We start from the raw sequence: 14,832 nt of genomic DNA, 5'->3' as shown, positions 1-14,832 counted from the left end.
GTATGCTACTGCAGCTGTAACCATAGACTGGAATTTCACTGCGGAAGTGTATTTAAAGTGAGATGTTTTTATTCCTGTACTGTATCTGGAAATGACCACAATAAAATTAAGTAAAGGAATCGTTAGAAACCCTCGAGTTCATACTTCATTTCTGTGTTAATCAAAGCAGAAGCTTTTAATAATCATCATATAACTGGAGTAGTTTGCCGAACTTCACTAATTATTACTACATTATTATTTATTAGTTCACAGGTACTTTTCTGCTATTTATTTTCACTACTTTTGAATGGAGGAGCTGGAAGAATTGAAATGTCAGACGTTCACCACACAGATTACTCATATTTACATTAAGAATTCATATTCAGAGAATCAGCAAAATTTTCTGTCACAAGAGCTGACAACAAGAAGCCTGTAATGTAGGTATAAGTCTGCATCCAGTATTATAAGTTATGAGATATCCACAGTGGGGGGAGGGAGTGACTATAAAACATGGTGTGATAGAATGTAAGACTTGTTAATTGCCTCTGTAATGAGATGATGTGGTGTTGTTGTGGTCTTCAGTCCTGAGACTGGTTTGATGCAGCTATCCATGCTACTCTATCCTGTGCAAGCTCCTTCATCTCCCAGTACCTACTGCAACCTACACCCTTCTGAATCTGTTTAGTGTATTCATCTCTTGATCTCCCTCTACGATTTTTACCCTCCACGCTGCCCTCCAATGCTAAATTTGTGATCCCTTGATGCCTCAGAATATGTCCTACCAACCGATCCCTTCTTCTAGTCAAGTTGTGCCACAAACTTCTCTTCTCTCCAATCCTATTCAATACCTCCTCATTAGTTATATGATCTACCCATCTAATCTTCAGCATTCTTCTGTAGCACCACATTTCAAAAGCTTCTATTCTCTTCTTGTCCAAACTCTTTATCGTCCACGTTTCACTTTCATACATAGCTACACTCCATACAAATAGTTTCAGAAACGACTTCCTGACACTTAAATCTATATTTTATGTTAACAAATTTCTCTTCCTCAGAAATGCTTTCCTTGCCATTGCCAGTCTACATTTGATATCCTTTCTACTTCGACCATCATCAGTTATTTTGCTCCCCAAATAGCAAAACTCCTTTACTACTTTAAGTGTTTCATTTCCTAATCTAATTCCCTCAGCATCACCCGACTTAATTCGACTACATTCTGTTATCCTCGTTTTGCTTTTGTTGATGTTTATCTTATATCCTCCTTTCAAGACCCTTTCCATTCCGTTCAACTGCTCTTCCAAGTCCTTTGCTGTCTCTGACAGAATTACAATGTCATCGGTAAACCTCAAAGTTTTTATTTCTTCTCCATGGATTTTAATACCTACTCCAAATTTTTTTTTTGTTTCCTTCACTGCTTGCTCAATATGAGATGATAGTATGCAGTAAAGGGAATTAGGTTGCTGGCAGGAAGATAAAAGTTGAGGCCACTTTGCTCCGATTAACTGGCATATAATGTATCTGTGTTTTGTGTAGGGTCCAGGGAGGTTGATGTTATTCACACACTTTTGCGCATTTCTTACACAGGTAGAAATTAACTGTGGGGTGTAGTACAGCTAACAATGATCACGGATAAAATGAAATAGTGGTAGTTTGATGTCATGAATAAGCAGTGTATGAATAGTCTCAACAAATCCTAGGATCAACTGCCCACCTGTGCCATTGCATTACATCTCAGTAATTCTCATATTGTGGTAGCGTGGAGGTTCATCCATATGAAACCATCAGGGACTAAATTAATAAACTTCTGTGCCAACTATGAGGCTCAGCATAGAAAATCAGCACCACTCACAGCTCGGAACCTATTGTTAATTGGGGGTTTTCTCTGTCTTAAGTGTACTGCAAGCTGAAAAGCTCTTCAGCACAGGCTCTTTTTGCTTTTATTGACAAAACTTCAGCAGTGATGGTATCGTAAACTTTAAGAGTAGATGATACTTGTTGTCCTTTTAGTATTTGTGGACAGAGTGGCAGTTTTTCTTGAGGAAAACTTGTTTTATAAATTGCTGTCAGTGTTTGTGTTCCTTGTTACACCTTCTGATGAAAACTGATTCCACCCTAATGTCAGCAGAAGCTGGAATTGAACTTACACAGCACACATTTGCTGAATCCGTTAAGTTGGTCTTTGCATATAGTATACTTGCACAATAAACTTCCTTGATTTGGAACTTGGTTATTCGTAGCTTACAAAGTCACTCTGTTGATGTTCATGTTTTCCTGTCTGTGATATATTGTCTTGTCATTTGTATTTCTCTATTTGGGGTTAGCCTGGTGACACTGTTCTTAAGAATGTCTTCTAAGTCTATAATGATCAAAAGATGAATGCTGCAGCTGTTCACTTGCTGTGAGGTAACATGGTCATGCTGTAAAGTGAAAGCTGCCTTAGCTGTTGGTTCCAGTCTCAATGGAGGTCAGACTTTCACCTACTCCGTGACAGAGCTACAAGCAGCCAGATTGAAAATCAATAAGGATATCTTGAGAAAACTTATTTGTGGGAGTCTTCTCACTACTTCCAGTACACCGTAGTGTAAGGGTGAAAAACATAAAATACTGCACACTTGATAAAACCTTTTCCTGCTTCCGCTGCCACAATTTTTGGTTTTTGTGAATACTGGGTTTCCTTATGTATCCACTCCAACTGTCTCATTTCCATACTCTTGAGTAAGATACAGGACTTCATGAAAATACAGACTATTTCAAAGTCCAGAGTGCATAATGTCTTGGTAATTAGTGCTGATTGAGGCATGATTGTGTTACAGGTACTTTATGTTTTATTAAAATAAGCATTTGTTGTAAGCTTACTGTGATAACCTGTAATTAATTCACATTAGTGCGCTGCAGATTTTAATACAGGGTGTATACGACCCGGGACAACCGGGAGATCCGGGAAAAACCTGGGAATTTTTTCATCTGCGAAAAAACTGGGAAAATCTGAGAATTTTTTAGAATTCCGGGAATTTTTTTTATTGTTTTAGTTTTCAGTTAAATTTTTGTAACTTTGACTGGTAAGAACCAATACACTAGCAAAGGATATTACTGTATCTCACTACTGGCATTATGTCAGAATAAAGAACATGAGATCATACAGTACTGGTACTCCAAGAAAATTTATATCCGTATCTGGACATACGAATCTGTACCTTAAGCCAAATTATGCATTTCAGTATGGTTCACAAAATTCTGATGCTCATGGAGTATCCTGTAATATCTTGTTTCTTTTATGGCATAATGTAAGATCTTTTAATGTTTTACGCATGTGGGCTTCCCATGTCATCGTAGCTGCGCAAGTGTGGCAGTGCCTGTTATGTGGCGCTCTCTGGCAGCTGCTGAAACGAACCATTTTTAACAAGTTGCAGGAAAATATTGTGAATGGTTGTTTGAAAAGTGTTACTTTCAAAGTAAATTTCTTTTTATGCAAGATGAACTAAGTGCGAGAATGTATGATGAATTCCTTAAATCGCAGAGCATTTGACTCTTCTCTAAAAATCAACTCTTCGAGGACGACCATTTACAAGAACTTTGAACCCAGAAGATGAGACATTTTATGTCATTGTTAAAGAGTTTACTGGCACATTTGTGTGATGTATCTTAAAGTGTAATACGCGCAAAAAGGATCAACATTATATGTGAAAGCTTTTCTTTTCTTGTAGCAACACTATTTATATTAATTTAAACCATTAACTTCTCCTGTTTTTGTATTCGCACTACTTAACAATAATGTTGCTATTGACTGACTACAACACTTGTTCTATGCTCTGAATACTCGCTGTCATCGGCTGGCGAGATCGCGTGACATGAACTATTACTGGCGTACAAAAGCGCATCGTGCTATCGATTTCAATGCTTCGGAAAGTATCATGCAGTGTTTGTTGGGGTTAGAATTTATAAGTTTGTAATACGAGAATATGCAGTGTACCTATTGCTGCACATCAGACATCTTTCCAAAACGTGTTTTTTTTCCCCGAGTTTTGTTTTCTAAAGTGTCATGAAATTCTATGCCGGTGTACGAGGTGCATTCAAGTTCTAAGGCCTCCGATTTTTTTTCTAATTAACTACTCATCTGAAATCGATGAAACTGGCGTTACTTCTCGACGTAATCGCCCTGCAGACGTACACATTTTTCACAACGCTGACGCCATGATTCCATGGCAGCGGCGAAGGCTTCTTTAGGAGTCTGTTTTGACCACTGGAAAATAGCTGAGGCAATAGCAGCACGGCTGGTAAATGTGCGGCCACGGAGAGCATCTTTCATTGTTGGAAAAAGCCAAAAGTCACTAGGAGCCAGGTTAGGTGAGTAGGGAGCATGAGGAATCACTTCAAAGTTGTTGTCATGAAGAAACTGTTGCGTAACGTTAGCTCGATGTGCGGGTGCATTGTCTTGGTGAAACAGCACATGCACAGCCCTTCCCGGACGTTTTTGTTGCAGTGCAGGAAGGAATTTGTTCTTCAAAACATTTTCATGGGATGCACCTGTTACCGTTGTGCCCTTTGGAACGCAATGGGTAAGGATTATGCCCTCGCTGTCCCAGAACATGGACGCCATCATTTTTTCAGCACTGGCGGTTACCCGAAATTTTTTTGGTGGGGGTGAATCTGTGTGCTTCCATTGAGCTGACTGGCGCTTTGTTTCTGGATTGAAAAATGGCATCCATGTCTCATCCATTGTCACAACCGACGAAAAGAAAGTCCCATTCATGCTGTCGTTGTGCGTCAACATTGCTTGGCAACATGCCACATGGGCAGCGATGTGGTCGTCCGTCAGCATTCGTGGCACCCACCTGGATGACACTTTTAGAATTTTCAGATCGTCATGCAGGATTGTGTGCACAGAACCCACAGAAATGCCAACTCTGGAGGCGATCTGTTCAACAGTCATTCGGCGATCCCCCAAAACAATTCTCTCCACTTTCTCGATCATGTCGTCAGACCGGCTTGTGCGAGCCCGAGGTTGTTTCGGTTTGTTGTCACACGATGTTCTGCCTTCATTAAACTGTCGCACCCACGAACGCACTTTCGACACAACCATAACTTCATCACCACATGTCTCCTTCAACTGTCGATGAATTTCAGTTGGTTTCTCACCACGCAAATCCAGAAAACGAATGATTGCACGCTGTTCAAGTAAGGAAAACGTCGCCATTTTAAGTATTTAAAACAGTTCTCATTCTCGCCGCTGGCGGTAAAATTCCATCTGCCATACGGTGCTGCCATCTCTGGGACGTATTGACAATGAACGCGGCCTCATTTTAAAACAATGCGCATGTTTCTATCTCTTTCCAGTCCGGAGAAAAAAAAATCGGAGGCCTGAGAACTTGAATGCACCTCGTATAAAACCGTAACATAACCATTCAAAGGACTGGTAAGTTTACAGTTATGAGGAAAAGTACACTGTCACTTAAAACAGAAAAAGTGTATTTTCACCTGGGAGAAAGTGTATTTTTAACAGAGTAATTCGGGAAAAATCCAGGAATTTTTTTTCCTTGTCCACATACACACTCTGTAATAGCATTTTTCTGTTAGGTTATTATACATGACGGTAAATGTGAGATAGAAATTAATCATCAGCAATGTATTCTCTCACATTATCTAATAGAGTCTGAAAGTGGTTGGATAGTTCTTGTAGAAGCATACTGATTCAGAGTTAGAGGTTACCAAGCCAAGTCTGAACTGCAGTTTTACCCAGAAAGGAATTTTCTTGATGGTTGTTCAATAGGGAATGGGAAAAGTAAACATTTAGAGTATTGAAGATCAGACGAATAAGTGCATGATTAACAACTTCTCAAATAAACTTCTTGATAGTTCTTTCGGGGATGCCAGCAGAGTACCTTATCGTGTAGTAGCAACACTTGGTGTAAGAAAAAGATGTTACCTGTAATGGAAACACCCCTCGGGAGGAGTTCATACTGCATAACATACTTTTATTACCACTGGATGCCAAATATTATCTGTTCACACCGCGCTTAGCTCAAGGAGATGTACTTTCTCAGGGGTCAGCCATTAATTTCTTCTTCAGAAGTTGACATAAAGGTATCATAATTTCTGAACCTTGCTGTCTAAATGCAAATGTTGCATGAATGTTAAATTTTGCTGTTCATCAAATATGACAATTAACAAGAATTCCTGAATGTTGAAAATAATACATGCTAGAATAATCTTTCTTGAAACAAGAAAATCCTTTTCTAATGCAATTTCTCTGATAGGACTAGCCTCCACACGATACAAATATTTTGAGTTGCCTCCACTGCCTTCACCCCTCTACTGATACCAAAATGAACAGTATGTCACAAACATTGGACTTTTTCCAGTTGCTATTCTATTTTGAGAAGTGGAAGCAGCCTTGCCTCTGGCTATCGAGTGTGCAGGGTGCAGTCGTCTGCAAGTTGTGACTCACATCGGCACCAGTGATACGTGTCACATGGGTTCTGAGACCATCCTCAGTTCATACAGTCAGTTGGTGGAGGTGCTAGCATTGTGCGTGGGGTTCAAGCAGGGCTCACAATTTGCAGCATTGTTCCCAGAGTTAATCGGGGTCTTTTGATTTGGAGCCAAGTGGGGGTTGTCAACCAAAGGCTTTGTCGACTCTTTGATGGTTCTGGCAGCAGATTTTTAGACCTACTTTATTGTGTGAGGATTTGTAGGACTCCCTTTGATACATCAGGGATGCACTACACAAAGGAGGCAGCAACTCTGGTAGCAGAATACTTTTGGAGTGCACATGAGGGTTTCTTAGGCTAGACGGTAGTTTGAGGTGCTGTGAGGAACACTCACCAGTCAATTCACAGCAAGGGAAGTCAGACGGCGTTCAAAATAAGGACACTTCAACTGTCAAAATTGTATCAGTAAACTGCCAAAGTATTTGTTATAAAGCTCCCGAATTTACTGCCCTCTAAGAAAATTCTTGTGCTCAAATTATTCTTGGGACTGAGAGCTGGCTGAAACCTGAGGTGGAAAGCTCTGAGATATGTAGCGAGTCTTGGAACTTATATTGGAAAGGCAGATTAGAGGCCATAGGAGGGGGAGTGTTCATTGAAGTTGACAAAAATATTGTCTCTGTTGAGGTGGAAGTGGAGTGTGACAGTGAAGTTACCTGGCCATTTAAAACAGGTGTAGGTGAAACCAAGTTAATTGCTGGACGATTTTATCGGCCACCTGATTCCTCTGTGAAAGTTCTAGAGTCATTCAAAGAATGTCTACGGTCAATAGTGCGTAAATACCCAGATCATTCAATACTAGTTGGAGGCGACTTTAACCTACCGAGTATAGAGTGGGATGTCTATGGATTCATTGCAGGTGCTACAGAGAGAAAGTCATGCAAAACAGTTTTGAACACATTTTCTGAAAACTGTCTTGAGCAGCTAGCTCGGCAGTCCACACACAATGGAAATGCCTTAGATCTTGTAGTTACAAATAGGCCTGACCATTTTGACAGTGTCAGTATAGAAATGGAGATTAGCGATCATATCATTATAGCAACTGTGATTACAAAAGCTAATAAACCAGTCAAGAAAGCTAGGAGAGTGTTTCTGCTAGATAGAGCAGATAAGCAGTTGTTAGCAACATCTCACTTAAACAGTGAATTGACATCACTTAGTTCCAGTAAGATGGATGTAGAGGAATTATGGGCAAAGATTAAGCAGATTGTAGGTTGTGGTCTGGAGAGTTATTTCCGTAGTAAGTGGGTAAATGATGGAAAAGGTCCACCATGGTTTAATAACGAAATTCAGAAGATGCTGAGGAAGTGGTTCAAAAGAGAATGCACAAATGACAACAAGTGAAGGTTAGTAGAGATTCTTGTATCTGTGAAAAGATCTATGCACAAAGCATACAACAGTTACCACCGCCGCACCTTAGCAAAAAATCTGGCAGAGAACCCGAGAAAATTCTGCTCCTATGTAAAACCACTTAGTGGGTCTAAGGCTTCCTTTCAGTCCCTTGTTGACCAGTCTGGTGTGGCAGTCGAGGATAGCAAAATGAGAGCCAAAGTTTTAAACTTCAGGTTCAAGAAATTGTTCACACAGGAGACTCATGCAAACATACTTTCATTTGACCATTAGACAGACTTCCATATGGATGACGTAGAAATCAGCATCCCTGTTGTAAAGAAACAACTGAAAGATTTGAAAGCAAGTAAATCACCAGGTCCATCTACCATCTACATCTACATCTACATCCATACTCCGCAAGCCACCTGGAATCCCAGTTTGGTTTTACAAAGATTGCTGTACGGCACTGTCCCCTTACCTAGCCTGCATTCATCATGAATGTGTTGCCCAGCACAAGGTCCCAAGTGACTGGAAAAAAGCTCAAGTGACTCCAGTGTGTAAGAAGGGTAAAAGAACGGACCTGCAAAATTACAGATCAATATTCTTAACTTGGGTTTGCTGCAGAATCCTTGAACATATTCTCGCTTCAAATATATTAAACTTTCTTGAGACTGAGAAACTTATGTCTTCATATCAGCATGATTTTGAAAAGCATCACTTGTGCAAAACTCAGCTTGCCTTTTTCATATGATATACTGTGAACTAAGGATGACGGGCAACAGGCAGAGTCCATACTTCTAAATTTTCAGAAAGCATTTGATACGGTGCCCCAATGCAGGCTGTTAATGAAGGTACAAGCATATGGAATAAGTTCACATATATATGAGTGGCTCAAAAACTTCTTAAGTAATAGAACCTAGTATTCTGTCCTCGAAGTGAGTGTTCATCAGAGACAAATCTATCTTCAGGAGTGCCCCAGGGAAATGTGATAGGACCGGGGAAGTGTGATAACACCGCTGTTGTTCTCTATATACATAAATGATTTGGCAGACAGGGTGGGCAGCAATCCGTGATTGTGCGCTGATGATACTGCAGTGTATGGTAAGGTGTCGAAGTTAAGTGACTAGGAAGATACAAGACAATTGAGACAAAATTTCTAGTTGGGTGTGATGAATGGCAGCTAGCCTTAAATGTGGATAAATGTAAATTAATGTGGATGAGTAGGAGGAACAAACCTGTAATGTTCAGATAAAGTGTTACTAGTGTCATGCTTGACACAGGCAACTCATTTAAATATATGGACATAATGTTGCTAAGCGATATTAGATAGAATGAGCATGTGAGAACTGTGGTAAAGAAGGCAAATGGTTGACTTCGGTGTGTTGCGAGATTTTTAGGAAAGAGTGATTCACCTGTAAAGAAGACCACATATAGGACACTGGTGCAACCTATTCTGGAGTACTGCTCAAGTATTTGTGATGTGTACCAGGTCAGATGGAAGGAAGGCATCAAACCAATTCAGAGGCAGGCTGCTAGATTTGCTACCAGTAGGTTCAAACAATGTGTAAGGGTTACAGAGATGTTTCAGGAACTCAAATGGGAATCCCTGGAGGGCAGGGGACATCCTTTTCAAGAAACACATGTGAGAAACTTCAGAGAACTGTCATTTGAAGCTGACTACTGAATGATTCTACTGCTGCTAGTATACATTGTGCATAAGGACCACAAAGATAAGATATGAGAAATTAGGGCCCATATGGAGGCATATAGACAGTCGTTTTTCCCTAGCTCTATTTCAGTGATATAGGAAAGGTAATGATTAGCAGTGGTACAGAGTACCCTGTACGGTGGCTTGTGGAGTACAGATGTAGATGTATGTAAAAATGATCCTACAGAGACATCCATGCTGTTGAAGGATTGAAATGAGGTTGATGGTACAGGTAACATGACCCACAGGACTCATCTCCTTGAAAAAATACAGCCCTATGATAAACAAAGCCATCAACCTGCACTACACAGTCACCTTTGCAGAATGAATCACTGCCAGTTCATGTGCATGCAGATTTTAGTCCATATTCCGCAAGTCAGTGTATTGACATGTCCTTGAAGAGGGAAGTGGCTTCGTCTGTCCACAGAATGTTCTGTTCCATGGCTATTCACTGACCACTTCTGTGTGAGCAAGAAATTCTAGAGTGAACGTTTGTTTTGTTGACATGTGAGCAGGTAGCAACTCCTGAACATGAGTGATTTTTTATGGATAGGAAGGATATTTCGTAAGATTTTATGCTCCGTGCTTACAGGCATGGCCAACATCCACACAATTCCCCATGCACTGCACGTTTGCACTCCACCGCTGGACCCCTTTGGCAGTGCTGTGGCCACGTCTTTGACAGATGTCAGATCAACTGCTTTCCTCCCTATGCCACATTGCACTTCAGGAAAACCTGTCTTTTCAAATTTTGTAATCATTTTCTCCAGACCCATAGCAGACACTGGACCAGTGCCTTTTTATTTCATACACTTGAGTTTCTGGAACTTCTCTCAGGCTACTGGCATGCACTCACCATTCTTGTAAAAGAGCTTTATCAGCATCGCATTATCACACCATTCTAAGGAGCGGTTTACTTCCTTCAGCATTTTGAAATAGGAATTTAACTATGGACACCCAGTGCAATAAAAATAAACAAAAAAATGCATACCAATGCCAGACCATGAATGTGCCACGATCACCTGGTTGGATGGCAGCTGATATCAGGCAGCCAGTGGTCGGTGGCCACTGTGGGGTGAGGAAGCTTTTGAGCATAAACTGTTCTGATCTTGGCATAGCCACAAGCTCTTTTGCGGAAATGTTTTAAGAAGGTTTTGCTAATGCTGGTGGGTTAGAAAATGCAGCAAATTAACTTTGACGTTTCATCAGACTGATACCTAAAGCAGACAGCCAAAATGTGATTTAAAAAATAAAGGAAGGAATGGACTCAAACTTACGACTTAATGTCTACATTTTGCTATGTTTACCAGTAGATCACTAGCAGAGACAGCACTGCAACAGCTCGAGTGGAAGACAACACTTCCTCCAGAAACTTCCATTCCTACAGTTTTGCCAGATTGTGAAATGGATGGATTTAGAATTCTGAGGGGCAGCTAGTTTTATTGGCAGATTAAGTAAATGACTCGGACTTAATGTCTGCAGCATCTGGCATCTGGTGGTGGCCAGGTTGTATATCTGTGACTTTACGTTGCCAGTGCCCATAAAGCTACTATCAGAGCATAGATACAAAATTGAACTGTTTCATTCTGTAGTGCCACATAAGAATACTTTCATTTATCTCTTGCAGCCAAAATTATTACATCCTGCCCAGCATTAAATCGCCACACAGCATAATACTCTGAGCTACTAGTCGAAAGTTACATTGTTTGCTGTGTGCACCACTTTTGATCTTTTTTGGAGATTTCAGGATTTCATTAGGGAGATGATAGTTAGTAGAGGAATGATTATTTCCTTTTGTATTAAAATATGAGAAAAAATCCAACATACTCTGTTATGCAGTAAATATCAACTAGAAACGTACACAATTTATAGGAAATTGTTGTATTTTATTCCTCATTGAATTTATTATTGTTTTATCACTTTTAAGTATACTCATTAGAATTGCTACCTCATTTTTCTCCACTGTCATTCCTCAATATGCTCTCCAAACCTTGCAGACATTGCTCAATAGGAACCAATAGATAATTTGCACTTAAGTTGCCATTTCTCAGTATGAAACTATCTGGTAGGTAACACATTGGGTGAAAGAAACCCATCAGAATGAATTCTTAACAATTCTAACCAGACACTGTACAGCCAGCCAGATGTATTCAAATACTGCAACACAGTATTTAAGAATAGGGGGAGTGGAGCTGGGAAATCATATTAGCAATGTTATTTTCCGAGCCACTGATCACCTATGCATCAATTCCACTATCCTTATGCCACTCATGGTATTAACCTGTTATCTGCCATGATGAAGAATGCAGTTTCAGTGTCCAGGGAAGCAAGATGGTCTGGGAAGGTTTAAATGCTGAACAGTTGCTGAGAGAATTCCATCGATTCCCTCCCCACAAAAGCTCACTACATAGTGCAATGAGATTGGAATTTACGTTCAGACTACCTAAAAAACTAAAGCAAATTATGTAATTAGATTTAAATTAGTTTCATCCAAAGGTATTTCATTTGTAAAAGGTAGCTACATTAAAGAAACTCCATGTTGTTATTAGATGTCGTTTTTTAAATTATTTATATCCAGCAAATGCTGTAATAAAGATTGTTTCTAGTTATGTATTTTATGGCATCTCTAATGAAGCAGTTGATTCACTTGTAAGAAAATTTTGTGTGTGGATATATAAATATCTTTCAGCATACTTCTAATGATGGAAAGTATTTTATTTAGAAAACATAGTACAGCTATTGGCAATTGTGACTTGTAGTACTTAAGCAGACTAACTACTTTAACTGGATATATATCAAGACATAACCATATCACACAACATAGGAGATTTCTACAAGTTGCATGTTGTGCAGTGAAAATATGCAGTAAAGATAACATTAAGATGTACTAACATGCTGAGTTCAAGGTGCCACGAAAAACCTAGAGAATTGCATTACCAAATATGGCAGCCAAGAGAGTGTAATGCTCACACATTGTGCCATATTTCTTTGTAGTCTTTTAGATGACACTAATTTAACTTGACCAATGCTCTGTAAGGCATCTTTCAGTTCAGTTTGGCATCCTCTTCTTGCTGAGTGTCTAATATGTGTTGTACCACTTCCAGGATACCATATTTTAGCTGTGTCTTATTTTTGACAGTTTGTAAGTATCAGATTGCATGGAAAACGGCCATAAATTTTCGTTGTAGATCTTCTTGAAAGATGTTAAAAAAGTTTTGACATGAAACACTAGCAATTTTTCTTAACAAAAATATTGTCACGTTTCTTGTTCCCAATTGCTTGTATCCTCTGACAGTGTTTTGTGATTTCAGGTATATGCAGTCAACAGATATGAGATAGGAGTGTCATGTTTGGTGCTGAAACTCTGTTTAAACAATCGGGACTTGAGGAAAAAGAAATTGGATGGCTGCAGTGAAGTATTTCTCTGTTGTTCAATGGTGCATGGATTGTTCTCCATTCCAGTGTGTCTGTTTTAAAAAAAAGTGAAGAACTTGGATTTCAGTGGTGGAGAACAAAGTGAAATGTAATAAGTGTTCCTGTAATGCAGCTTCTTTGCATTATTTTAAACTGAAACTATCCATGTTTATTCTCTCTCTCTCTCTCTCTCTCTCTCTCTCTCTCTCTCTCTCCCTCTCCCTCTCCCTCTCCCTCTCCCTCTCCCCCTTCCCTCTCCCCCCTCTCTCTCCCCCCTCCCCCCCTCTCTCTCTCTCCCCTCTCTCTCCCCCCCCCCTTCCCTCCCTCTCCCTCCTGTATTCTTATATTCTTGCTTTTGCAAGTTACTGAAATTGTCAATGTTGTACGTCTTAATATTAAGTGGGAATGTGCACAGCTTAATGGAGGGACAAAAAAGTCAAATTAGACTCTCCGTTATTAAAAAGATTATATAAGCCATATGTTTTCTTAAATGTATGACTGTACCCATGTGAACTGAATTTTACATTACCTGATTAGATAAATCTATGGAAATGTTTATTATATTTGTTTTATTGACTTTTTTATTTACTCATTCATCCAGGGATAATCTCATACTGATGAAGAATTTATCATCACCATACAATAAAAATAAATAGGTCAAAGATACATGCACATAAGATATGTACGTATGTTTTCACAGGGATAGGGCAGATGGTTGGTTGTCGCATTGCTTAAGGGACCATCAAGCATTTGCTTGAAATTATTTTGAAAAATCATGGAAAACCTAAGTCAGGCTGGCTGGACAGAGCAAACTCCAACCTCCTGAATATGGCATCAATATCCTAACAACTGCACTGTTCCTTTAGGGTGGTTACTGTTGTGCAATGTTCTTTTGATTATGCACAATTTGCACAAGATAACGTGTAATATAAAACATAGTTTGACACTCGCTGCAAACACTACTTAAACCTGCTGGTAACTCTAAGACTTAGGCCATCATACTATGCCCTTTGTACTCTCGTCAATATTCAAAAAACTATTATTACTCTTTTGACTGGTTTGATGTGGACCGCTACAAATTCCTCTTTCATGCCCACCTCTTCATCTCAGAGTAGCACTGGTACGCAGCATTCTCCATTACTTGTTGGGTGTACTGATATCTGTTTTTCCCTGAAGTTACATGTTTTGTCAGAGTTCAGGGTTAATACTAGACGTTTGTCTCTTATTTGTGTTGCTTGAAATTTACTCCTTCTCCATCCCCTATCACACATACCTCAAATAACATGATATTCGTGCGTTGTAAAATGTTGCCACATCAAGATCTTGAGTTCTGCCTGATCATTGGGATGAAATCTCAGGAATAGCCAAAAGATTTCAGAAATTGTGGGATACTTGATGGAAATTTGGACTGTTCATTGACTCATAAAGATGTGTTGAAGCGTTTTGGTCCAAATCATTTTGAAATTCTGCTTCGGATAAATTTCACATACACAGTGATCATAACAGAATAACATACAAAATTGTTAAGGCTTTCGTGGCCACTTGTTGACAAACTGCCTATTGGCTTCTGTCTCTGGTTCTTCGGCCGACGTTCATCTAATGATTTTTCTGACGTTTCGCCAGCACGAGTGGCTGGCATTGTCAAAGCTTCACCCTCCATTGCCGGTTTGAACCGGCAATGGAGGGTGAAGCTTTGACAATACCAGCCACTCGTGCTGGCGAAACGTCAGAAAAATCATTAGATGAACGTCGGCCAAAGAACCAGAGACAGAAGCCAATAGGCAGTTTGACAGAATAACATGTTTTGAAACATGTGACACCCTTACTATCAAATTCTATTAAAATACATTACATTGGAAGCAGTTAGAAGCGAGAGGATTTTTACACACACACACACACACACACACACACACA

General features: G+C 39.7%; 1 protein-coding gene across 2 annotated transcripts in view; it reads left to right on the top strand.

The window, feature by feature from the left end:
- LOC126469552 (exopolyphosphatase PRUNE1-like) overlaps positions 1–13,191 on the top strand; it is a 167,092-nt gene extending 153,901 nt beyond the window's left edge. The window contains exon 6 of one of the 2 annotated variants that reach the window (XM_050096670.1): positions 12,816–13,191. In XM_050096670.1, coding sequence (XP_049952627.1) covers positions 12,816–12,980 — 165 coding nt within the window. In that variant the 3' untranslated portion in view covers positions 12,981–13,191. The remainder of the gene's footprint in view (positions 1–12,815) is intronic. The other variant, XM_050096669.1, reaches the window with a different exon arrangement.
- Positions 13,192–14,832: the final 1,641 nt, after the last annotated feature.

This window comes from Schistocerca serialis, chromosome 3 (assembly GCF_023864345.2).
Source record: "Schistocerca serialis cubense isolate TAMUIC-IGC-003099 chromosome 3, iqSchSeri2.2, whole genome shotgun sequence".
Classification (NCBI taxonomy): domain Eukaryota; kingdom Metazoa; phylum Arthropoda; class Insecta; order Orthoptera; family Acrididae; genus Schistocerca; species Schistocerca serialis.
The sequence above is the reverse complement of the archived record's forward strand: the minus strand, read 5'-3'. Positions and strand labels throughout refer to the sequence as shown.